We start from the raw sequence: 12,280 nt of genomic DNA on the forward strand, positions 1-12,280 counted from the left end.
CGATTTTGTACGGTGCACTGTAGTGAAAGGTCGACGCGACGGCTATGATCATCCGACCGAGTCCCGAGCTCTAATAACAAGTATTTGTTTGTCTAGAGCGACAATTCTTATAATTTTTTTTACACAAAGCTTATGTCATCGACCAGGAACTATGACAACATGAAATATATTTTAAAATTAATACTTTACAGTAATATCTGTCGTGTTCATTGAAATTTTACATCTTCGAATACGTTTTTGGCAGTATATTTTAAAAAAAATTAAAAGTAATTACGTCATTACATCACAAAGTGGCTTAAAACTATATGTATAACCATGAGAGTTTGACTTTTATTAACAATTAAATGTATACCTGCGTGGATTTTGTACACCTGTTTAGATTTTTTAAACTGCAAAAATTCCTACCAAATTAAAAATTTAGTTAAGTATTCAACACCTATACATAATTTAGGTAGAAGGAAGATATCAGGCACATGCAAATATTACGCTGTTGTGGAATTATATTTTTAAATCGAAAGAAGTAAGCAATCAGCCTTGAACTTTGGTAAATATAAAATATTTCCTAAAATTAAATAATCGCTTTGTGGTGTAGGATATGTGAAGCCTAACATCTCGGAATATATGATAGTGTTTGACTAGACTATTTTTGAGATGGATGCTTTAAAAGTAAGTCGTTACACTTTAACCATTTTATCTTAAAATACAACATATAAAATGAAAAAGTTAGTGAGAAGATTTTTAATAAACTATTGCATTATCATGTTCATGTTTAGTGCCCAGCTTAAGACGTCATTTCAAGTTTATATTAACAATAATAAAAAACATATCCTGTAGTATAGGTAAATTATTATAAATCCTGAATATAAATTATGGATAATATTATAAGATTTTAATTCTTCTTTGCTTTCTTTACAGACCTTTACAGTTTTGTGTTCTCTTCTACTAAGCTGTATCGCAAGACCTCCTGTATATACTCAGAACCATCCTCTCGCTAAACGGGAAGCACAAGGTATGTTCACATAAAAAAGTAAATGCACTTAGTTTATACGATATTTATTTAGGGATAAGTATTGTTTTTAAATTATTTTAATAGTCTGTTTATTGAGAATTTTATTTTTTCCAACAGTAGCCTTAGTTCTAATATACAGGGTGTTAAAAAAAGAGTGTAAAATATTTAAGGAGGTAATAGTATGAACCAAAATAAGCAGAAACGTCTCAATAAACATCGGTCCGCAAAGTAACGGTTGCGGAGATATGGAATGTTTTATGTTTTTAGACCCTTTTTTTATTTTGCAAAAACGTTGTGTATTTTCTTATAATAGTTGGTTGATGTTTAGTGAAATAAACAGTACGTATTTGACAGTTGTTATCAGTGCACAAGATTTCTTTCGCTATGGCTAGTTACTCTAACGCAGAATTAACAGACATGCATTTCATATATGGTCGTGCTAATGGGAACGCCACCGAAGCGCGACGTCTTTATGTTGACGCTTATCCAAATCGCCAGATTCCTTCACAACGCATGTTTGGAAGAATTCACCAAAGATTGCGTGTACCGGCTCCTTGAGCAAACAGTGCCATTTATCCGGAAGACCAAGGTCGGTATCCACTCCTAGAGCAGAAGAAGAAATTCTAGCACTGGTAGAGCAGAATCTAGGTACGAGTGTGCGGAGAATATCAGCCGAGGTAGGAATTAGTGGTCCTCTTGTTTGGAGAATCCTTCACGAGCAACTACTTTATCCATACCATGTGCAACGAGTACAGGCCTTAAATCCAATAAATGATCATCAAGCACGTTTGTTTTTTTGCCGCTGGTTTCTACGTCATGATGCTGAAGACCCTCGTTTTCTTGCAAACATTCTTTTTACTGATGAGGCCGGGTTCTCAAGAAATGGAGTGTTTAATTTTCACAATACGCATATTTGGGCCGACGAAAATCCTCATGCTCTAATAGAATCTGGACATCAGGCACGTTTTTCATTAAACATTTGGATGGGTATTGTAGGTGACAGGTTTCTAGGTCCTGTTGTTTTACCAAACCGATTAACAGGCGCTGCTTACCTCAACTTTCTGCAGAACACACTGTATGAGTTTTTGGAAAACATTCCTTTGAATCAGAGGCAACAAATGTGGTTCCAGTATGATGGTGCTCCAGCTCATTTTTCCATGGCCGTTAGAGAGCATTTACACCAAAAACTTTTCCACATAGATGGGTAGGAAGGGCCGGACCTGTTTTATGGCCTCCAAGATCGCCTGATCTGAACCCTCTAGATTTCTTTGTTTGGGGATATTGAAGACATTAGTGTATGGTACTCCTGTAAATAGCCTGGAAGAGCTGCAGCTACGGATTAATCAAAAGTGTCAAGAAATCCAAACCAAGGAGGGTGTTTTCGAAAGAGTTCGAATATCGTTGAGACGAAGATGTCGTGCCTGCTTGAAAATGGACGGAGGGCACTTTGAACATCTTCTGTAACTTTGTTTTTTGTTTGTTAAAGGCTTCCTTTGTCGGTTTATTCCTAATAAAATAAAATGTTTGAAAAACGAATAGTGGTCCATATCTCCGCAACCGTTACTTTGCGGACCCATGTTTATTAAGATTTTTCTGCTTATTTTGGTTCATATTATTACCTCCTGAAATATTTTACACTCTTTTTTTAACACCCTGCGTACACTGTGTCCCAAAATGATGGAACAAAATTCATATTTTTTTCCAGTTCAGATTTTAAAAAATCATGTCATGTTAGTTACTAAATAGATATTGTCACTTTTCTGCGGTATTTTCTATTTTTTGAGACACGTTTGAAATTTTTTTTAATAGAACTCTCTATGATTCAGTCATAATGTCATTAATTTTAATCACGTATTAGGATGACTTAATAAAGACAGAAAATTGAAAAAAATTTTTTACTCGACTTTTAAAAATGAAGGAAATCAACCCATAACTCCCGCTAAGAAGGCGGACCTGCCAGATGCCCGGATGCTCGGAAAATTTTGTAACGTAATGTCACGAACAAATCGTCAGCTGAAGCGAACAGCGTTGCCAAGTTCACATCATAATCTGTGTTCACATTTAATTAATCCGCTTTAGTATACGGATACATATGTATGAAACCAATAAAATGCAAGTAAATAAAGGATCATGCTGCATTTTATTATAACTAATTTTAATAATTTAGTGCAAAATGTTTTAACAAGCCTGACTTCTCGAAGTCAACTTTCGTTAAAAGAAAATAAATAAAGCAGAGGTTTGTAGGCACACTGTATTTTATCAAATAAAAAAGTCGGCACACTAAATACCCGAATATACAAAATACATTACACACGGTTACAAAACCATTACTTAACAATTTAAAGCGTTTATTCAAATCTACCACCCTCCATATCTCCCGCATTTTTCCCGCAAAGGAGTTCACATAAAACGTTTTGAAAAAGTTCAAGCTAGCTTTAGAAGCAGCTGATTTCCCCAATCGTCTTGAATTTTGCAATTGGTTCCTAAGCAGAACTTTATTAACAAAGTGCTCTGGACGGATGAATGCTGTTTTACTCGTGCTGGCATTTTAAACAGGTAAAAAACATAAGTTTTGCTTTCTCAAAAACAATAAGTGCCTACCTAGGTTACACCAAAGTTTAGATTTACACTAAAGTTTACATTTATTATGTAATATTTGGTTATACGCAACTGCATATTGAATAATAAACTGAAATACTAAAACTGTGTATTATTTAACATAATAAATTATAAAACGTGAAAACGTTAATAATATTAAAAATAATAAATTGTATAACCGTACATTCGAAAACAATCATCCCTATTAATTGATGACACGATTTTCCTTTGACAACAACCGATAACTTTTTGCTCTACTTTGCATGGAATACGATCCTACTAAAGTGCACACGTGCAAATTAGAAGGTTATTGACCTCGACACAGGTTAACCTAGGTCGGAACACGTACCGAGTTGTTTATTTGTCTCCGTCCGATTGTATTTTTATCTTCTATTACTTACAGTCAATATTTAAATACTACATACATTTCACCCTCTCTTTATAATTTATCTAGTGAGTGTTGGTTTTTTATGTCATTATTTCTGTAATGAAATTGAAATGGTTTTGAAATGAAATTTAAATTATTTGAACTCTTGGGGTTTTGTAATTTCAATATTAAATTTTATTTAAAGTGAAACAGAGCTAATTTCTTTGCAGCCATAATAGTCACATTTCGTAAGATGAAAACCAGCACACTACTCGTCGGTTTAGCTTTCAGAGGAGGTTGGGTGTCAATGTACGGACAGGAGTATATGGCGATCGTTTAATTGAGCCGCATTTTCTACCTGTACATCTGAATGGGCCGCGTTACTTTCAATTTTTAATAGAAGGCTTACAGCAAATTAAAAAATTATCACTACGATGTTAATAAAAAATGATTTTTGGCAAGTCATGCTCAGACCTCCTCGAGGTTCTTGCAACAATAATAATTTAATATGTTGATTGCATAATTATACAAAAATAATTTATATAGCATTTTAAATTATTATTGGCTGACGTGAGCAAACCGTTTATTTATTGTCTTTGTATGTGCGAAAATATATAAATATGGCAACATTGCATCTAGGTCGCTCTGTTCATATCGTAGCCGGCTGACGTCAGCCGGTCAGTAACAGCCTGAAAAGGGGGTTAAATAATGATTTGAAAAAATTTTTTTTCAGCTTAAATATGCATTTAATTTTTTTTTAATCACGCCATCGTATTATACTCATTTTTCTCTATCTGCTCTTAAAATTAATGACATTATGACTGAATCACCCTGTATTTTATAGTATAAATATATAGCCCTTCTAAAGACGAATTTGGCGATATAAGGTTAAACCTACTTTTTTGTTATAGTTTTATTATAGCAAAAAAATGTAAAAAATTGTCTTCTATGTCGTACTCACTCTTTATTAAATTTTTCCTCCTTATTCTAAAGCTTTTCTTTGTCAAAAAAAAAACACATCGATAAACACATAAAATCCACCAGAGTACCATAGGTATAACGTTAATCGTTTTAGTTCCAATTCATTTGCTGTTAAATTATTTTGAAAAATGGTTGCCAGTTTAGGCGGAAAACAGATAATTGAAATTTTAATTATGATTGGATGCGGAGATAAAATCCGTAGTCAACAGGAGATATGTGACTTATTTCACTATAAGTATCCAGACCAGAGAATTAGTAGAGGTACAATAAGTAAAGTATCCGAAAAGTTTGAAGAAATCGGAAGTATAAAAGATTTACCTGGATCAGGGAGGCGAAGAACGGTAAGCGGAAATGCCCGCAAAATGTGATGCTCGCCGTTACTGAAAATCCTCACTCATCTATTAGATCTGTCTCGGCCAACTTCAACTTGTCCTCAGTTCATAGAACTCTGAAGTCTCAAAAGTTGAATCCTTACAAAGTTAACGTTTTGCAAAAACTATGGACAGAAGATACAGTCGAAAGATTACAGTTTTGTGATGAAATTAGAAATTTATTTGAAAGACAACCCAACTTAAAAAATCACATAATTTTCACTGACGAAGTAACTTTTTGCTTAAACGGAACCGCGAACAAGCAAAATACTCGGTTTTGGAGCCCAAAAGATCCGCGTTGGATGCAAGAAAAATATACACAACGGACGGAAAGAGGGAATGTTTGGGCAGGAATAGTAGGAAATCGCATTCTTGAACATTATTTCTTTGGGGGCAATTTGACAGGCGACATTTATTTGGATTTTTTGCGTTATCAGCTGATTTCAGCCCTGGAATTAATTTTTCCTAACCCTAATGAGCACGATATGTCTGCTGGTGATGTCTGGTTCTAGCAAGATGATACCCCTCATTTACCCCGTACCCACATTTTAACCACGATGTAAGAAATTATTTTAATGAAGTTTTCCCAAATCAATGGATATGCAGAAGAGGGCCACTTGAATGGCCACCACGCTCCCCTGACTTAACCCCAGTAAATTTTTTTGTAGGGTTGTCTAAATATGTAAACGTAAATATGTAATATGTATATGTAAACAGACCAGACACTATCGAAGAATTGAAAAATCATTTCGGAGAAGAAGTTTGAAACATAACACCAAATGTTATTCGAAATGTAACTGATAACTTTGAACACCAATTGTGCAATGGTTAATGGCGACCACTTTGAATATTTGCTGTAATAAAATGAAAAGTAGTACTAAATTATTGTTTTCCTTTAATTTCTCCATTTTTGACAACTATGACAAAAAAGCAGGCATAACCTTATATCGCTGAATTCGTCTTTAGAATGCCTATTTATTTATACTATAAAATATAGAGCGTCCTATTAAAAAGATATATCGGTAATGTTATAGGTCTGTCAAACATGGCTCAAAAAAATTGAAAACATTGCAGGAAAGTAACAATTTCTATTTACTAATTGACCTGTTTCAGCAATTTTTTTAAATTTTAACTGGAACAAAAATAAGAATTTTGTTCCATCATTTTGGGTATACAGGGTGTCTCATAATTAGCTGCCAACCCTGAACAGGCCGATTCTATCATCAAAACTAAGTAAAAAAGTTCATATGAACATGGGTCCGGAAATGCTACCTAAGGGCACAGGGACCCATTGAAGAGGGAGGAATGGGAATCATTTTTTTGCCATATCTCTCAATCGCGTTGTGATAAATGAATGAAATTTGGTATACACAGCTAAATTTTGATGAGCAATTTGATGGACTAATCCATTTATTTCCACAAGGTCCATTGGGGTGGGTACGGGGGGGCCCTTGGTACTTTGCGTGTGTAACTTTTTCATCTTTGACTTTTTAACAAATTGGACAGCAAATTCCGTTTTCCCGAACTGTTTTACGTTAAAAAGGTACTCTTGTTTCAAATCGTTATCTTTAACGGTTTCTGAGAAAATCGCTCTTGAATTAATCCCACTTTGGTCAATTTCATAGTAATTTAAACAAAAAATAATAATAATAATTTAATACGTAATCAGTAATACACATTATTGATGTAGAACAATTATGATATGATGATTTGTTTATGGCTTTTGCGATGGTAATGCTGCGCGGCAGAACGCGAGTACGGCAGAAGGTTTCCAAACAGAAGGCTGACATCAAGGAGGACATTCCTCACTGTATTCCGCAATTTAGCTGCAACCGTCACTTTTCGAAGGGATCATAAGATGGAAACTTAATTTTGATAACAGACAACAAGCTATTTTAAAAACTGTTCAAAAAACCCTCCACCTTCTCTGATACAAAGTCTTGCCCTACGTGTAACACTTCTCGAAGCTATTAAGATGCTAAAACGGTTTTGACGAATTTCATTGGCTGCATCATTGATACGCTGCAGCAATTCCTCACGGGTATCGACTTCGGTGGCGTAAACTTTTTGATTTAGATATCCCCAGAAAAAGAAGTCCAGCGGGGTTAGGTCGGGAGAACGCGGCGGCCAAGCTACCGGTCCGTGCCTCCCTATCCACCGTCCAGCGAAATTTTCGTTTAGGAAATTTAGAACATTGCGACCACTATGTGCCGGGGCTCCATCGTGTTGAAAAAACATGTTACGTCGTAAATTTAGAGGCAGATCATCGAGAATTTGGGGAAGATTTTCTTGAAGTAAGTTTAAATAAAGATTTGAATTGAGACGTTGTGGAATTTCAATAGGTCCAATCAGAGTGTCGTGAATTATTCCCGCCCATAAATTTATGGAAAACCGTTGCTGGAAGTTTGTTCTCCGAACAACATGTGGGTTCTCTTCTTCCCAATAATGAGAATTATGAAAATTTAATTTTCCATTTCGGGTAAAAGTAGCTTCGTCACACCACAAAATTTTGGAAGCTTGCTCGTTGTCCAGCGACAAAATCCAGCGACAAAATTGCATACGTGGCGCAAAATCTTCTGGTATCAAGCCATGTACACGTCGATAGTGATAGGCATGTAGACCTTGTCGCTTTAATATTCTTCCAACCTGAAATGTTAGTAGCACATCTAATCAATTCTGTTAAGGAAATCTTTAAGATATGTAGTACCGTTGGCCGAGGAACATTTATTTGCCTTGAAATGTTCCGTATGCTAGTCGTAGGATCTTGTTCAATAGCGTCAAGGACCTCCGCTTCCCTATTAATCCTGGGACGTCCTTGACCCGGTGCCTTTCGAAAAGTGGCGGTTGCAGCTAAGTTGCGGAATACCGTAGGGAATGTCCTCCTTGATGGCAGCCTTCGGTTTGGAAACCTTCTCCCGTACTCGCGTTCTGCCGCTGCAGCATTACCATCGCAAAAGCCATAAATAAATATCATATCAACTAACTCTTGTCCCGTAAACTCTTCCATTTTTTTCGCTTAGAACTATTAAATTGGCAATCGGGTTGACAATACTTTGACATAAGAATACCTTGATAATTTTGTTTAAATTACTATGAAATTGACCAAAGTGGGATTAATTCAAGAGCGATTTTCTCAGAAACCGTTAAAGATAACGATTTGAAACAAGAGTACCTTTTTAACGTAAAACAGTTCGGGAAAACGGAATTTGCTGTCCAATTTGTTAAAAAGTCAAAGATGAAAAAGTTACACACGCAAAGTACCAAGGGCCCCCCCGTACCCACCCCAATGGACCTTGTGGAAATAAATGGATTAGTCCATCAAATTGCTCATCAAAATTTAGCTGTGTATACCAAATTTCATTCATTTATCACAACGCGATTGAGAGATATTGCAAAAAAATGATTTCCATTCCTCCCTCTTCAATGGGTCCCTGTGCCCTTAGGAAGCATTTCCGGACCCATGTTCATATGAACTTTTTTACTTAGTTTTAATCATAGAATCGGCCTGTTCAGGGTTGGCAGCTAATTATGAGACACCCTGTATAGCTGGATATGTAGCTTATTCCAAAATAATATATCTAGATTAATCAGTATTAAAATAAATAGATGACTTTCCAAATGCAAATTAGTTTTCCAAATATTCTTTTATTTACTAAACTCATGATTTAAATGTACATGTAATTGTAATAGAAAATATAAATTAACAGAATTAACAATAAGCTAATATTTCTAGTTAGGTATATAGATCGTTAGAAAAAAGTAGATCAAACTGTTAATCACAAACTTATCATTTTTCATTTAGATTTCATATAGTCAATGATACAATTTAAAATCTAGTTTTACTAATAGACCAGGGTCGATAATTTTTTAAACGAAAAAAAATTATAGTAGGATGAAACCCCTTGAAAAAGAAAGAGAATATAACAGAAATGAAAGGAAAAATAATTTACGGGCGATCTGAGGTCGGGAAGGGGAAGGGGGTGAGTTTTTAAGGGTAAAAAACGGTTTCCCTTGATTTCCGGAAAAACTACAAGTCTTATGGAGAAAACTTACCATAGTAATGTATATTTTTTTACAACATCAGAAAGTAGAGATTTCAACGAAGAAAAAGCCCACCGACGTTTTTAAAAAGGCAGATATTTTGACGTGAGAATTTTCGATTGAAAATTAGGGTGCTTTTTCGATATTAAGTAAAAATAAGGTGAAAAAATAAATATTTCAAATCAAAAAAATTACAGCGTGTTTGGGACATAAATAGGTAAGTTTTCACCAAATTTCGTGAAAAAAAAATTTTTTTGTAAAAGATAAAAATAAAAAACCAAAAACTTGGTTATTTGAATTTTTCACATAAATTTTGAGGTTATGTGAAAAAAGTGTAAATACAAAAGTTGTAGATCTTTTTATTACCTACAACTTTGCCATTTAACTTTTTTCCATAAGACTTGTAGTTTTTCCGGAAATCAAGGGAAACCGTTTTTTACCCTTAAAAACTCACCCCCTTCCCCTTCCCGACCTCAGATCGCCCGTAAATTATTTTTCCATTCATTTCTGTTATATTCTCTTCCTTTTTCAACGGGTTTCATCCTACTATAATTTTTTTCCACTTTTTACCATTTTTGAAGGCTTAAGCACTGGTCTATAACAATCCGTTGTTATTTAATACGCGCAATTGAAATTTCACATGACTGTTTTCCTATGTAGCTACATTTTTTGTGTAATTTTGACAAAAATAATCAAAGCGTAAATGAAGTAAAGAGGAGTTGTAGTGTTCATGGATTCTCTCAACTTTTTTATATACGTACACGACCCAAATATTTATATTTATTTATTACTTTCGTAAGTTATGATTTGGCACTGCGACTTCTTTGGGTATGTGACATTAATTTTCTATATTTTTTTTATTTTCCTTTAACACAATTATTTATGTAGTTTAAGTTTGACAAAAATGACTAAAACCAATTTTTCTTATTATTAATAAAACTATTAACTGATAAACTAAGAAAACAACTAAGTAACAAATCCTTTTTTAGGTGGTTCCGGAAGAGGTTTCGGTTTTGGTATTGAAGGCGGTTTGGTTGGTAATGCAAGTGAATTAATTGGAAAAAGTGGTAAGTTCTGTTTATCCAAATTTCGAAGAGATGGACTTTTGTTTAAAATGATATCATTTTTCGTAATAAATGTAAAACCTTTTTTTTCACTGTAATCTTCGTAGTTATATGGCAGTTGTATGAATTGCCATATTACTAAAATACTGTATACTATAATTCAGAGTATACTGAATACATTCCGTATTTAAGTATTTTAATCATTTTTAATTTAATAAGAGGATAAAATAGATTCATTTAAAAATAATTGTTTTCAAGTCACTACTGTGATATTGACAGTTTTTAGTAATTTGTAATTCCTGCACTTCCAAAAGTGCCATAACAAATGATGAATCCTGATGAATGAACAAAAAAAGCAACAATTTCGGAACTAAGCGAACTTATTTTAGAATATTTAATCTATTTTATTATCTTATTTCATATTTACATTCACATAATTCTTAGCATTATATTTTGTAAGCAATTTAATGAGAGTAAAATGAATCATAATTAAAACATAGATACGTAGATTCGGTTTCCGAAATATTCAGGTACTGAGGTTTACATCCAAATGACATTAATATACAGGGTGGCCAAATGAAAACGAAACAGAGACATTTTCAGGAACTGCGTCAAGATTGTAGAAAAACGCTCAGACCTGTCGATTTTAGATTAAATAAGGGGGACATTCTTTGCTGGTATTTTTGACTCCGCCACTTTCACCNAGTAAATAAAGGATCATGCTGCATTTTATTATAACTAATTTTAATAATTTAGTGCAAAATGTTTTAACAAGCCTGATTTCTCAAAGTCAACTTTCGTTAAAAGAAAATAAAATAAAGCAGAGGTTTGTAGGCACACTGTATTTTATCAAATAAAAAAGTCGGCACACTAAATACCCGAATATACAAAATACATTACACACGGTTACAAAACCATTACTTAACAATTTAAAGCGTTTATTCAAATCTACCACCCTCCATATCTCCCGCATTTTTCCCGCAAAGGAGTTCACATAAAACGTTTTGAAAAAGTTCAAGCTAGCTTTAGAAGCAGCTGATTTCCCCAATCGTCTTGAATTTTGCAATTGGTTCCTAAGCAGAACTTTATTAACAAAGTGCTCTGGACGGATGAATGCTGTTTTACTCGTGCTGGCATTTTAAACAGGTAAAAAACATAAGTTTTGCTTTCTCAAAAACAATAAGTGCCTACCTAGGTTACACCAAAGTTTAGATTTACACTAAAGTTTACATTTATTATGTAATATTTGGTTATACGCAACTGCATATTGAATAATAAACTGAAATACTAAAACTGTGTATTATTTAACATAATAAATTATAAAACGTGAAAACGTTAATAATATTAAAAATAATAAATTGTATAACCGTACATTCGAAAACAATCATCCCTATTAATTGATGACACGATTTTCCTTTGACAACAACCGATAACTTTTTGCTCTACTTTGCATGGAATACGATCCTACTAAAGTGCACACGTGCAAATTAGAAGGTTATTGACCTCGACACAGGTTAACCTAGGTCAGGAACACGTACCGAGTTGTTTATTTGTCTCCGTCCGATTGTATTTTTATCTTCTATTACTTACAGTCAATATTTAAATACTACATACATTTCACCCTCTCTTTATAATTTATCTAGTGAGTGTTGGTTTTTTATGTCATTATTTCTGTAATGAAATTGAAATGGTTATGAAATGAAATTTAAATTATTTGAACTCTTGGGGTTTTGTAATTTCAATATTAAATTTTATTTAAAGTGAAACAGAGCTAATTTCTTTGCAGCCATAATAGTCACATTTGGTCAGATGAAAACCCGCACACTACTCGTCGGTTTAGCTTTCAGAG

At 33.8% G+C, this 12,280-nt stretch overlaps 1 protein-coding gene across 1 annotated transcript in view; it reads left to right on the plus strand.

Moving 5' to 3' along the window:
* Positions 1-593: 593 nt before the first annotated feature.
* Positions 594-12,280, plus strand: part of LOC108911925 (glycine-rich protein 5-like) — a gene marked incomplete at its 3' end in the record, with an annotated part of 17,019 nt that continues 5,332 nt past the window's right edge. Inside the window, exons 1-3 of the mRNA XM_023455171.1 lie at positions 594-666; positions 916-1,009; positions 10,357-10,434. Coding sequence (XP_023310939.1) covers positions 652-666; positions 916-1,009; positions 10,357-10,434 — 187 coding nt within the window. The remainder of the gene's footprint in view (positions 667-915; positions 1,010-10,356; positions 10,435-12,280) is intronic.

This window comes from Anoplophora glabripennis, unplaced genomic scaffold, assembly GCF_000390285.2.
Source record: "Anoplophora glabripennis isolate ALB-LARVAE unplaced genomic scaffold, Agla_2.0 scaffold580, whole genome shotgun sequence".
Classification (NCBI taxonomy): domain Eukaryota; kingdom Metazoa; phylum Arthropoda; class Insecta; order Coleoptera; family Cerambycidae; genus Anoplophora; species Anoplophora glabripennis.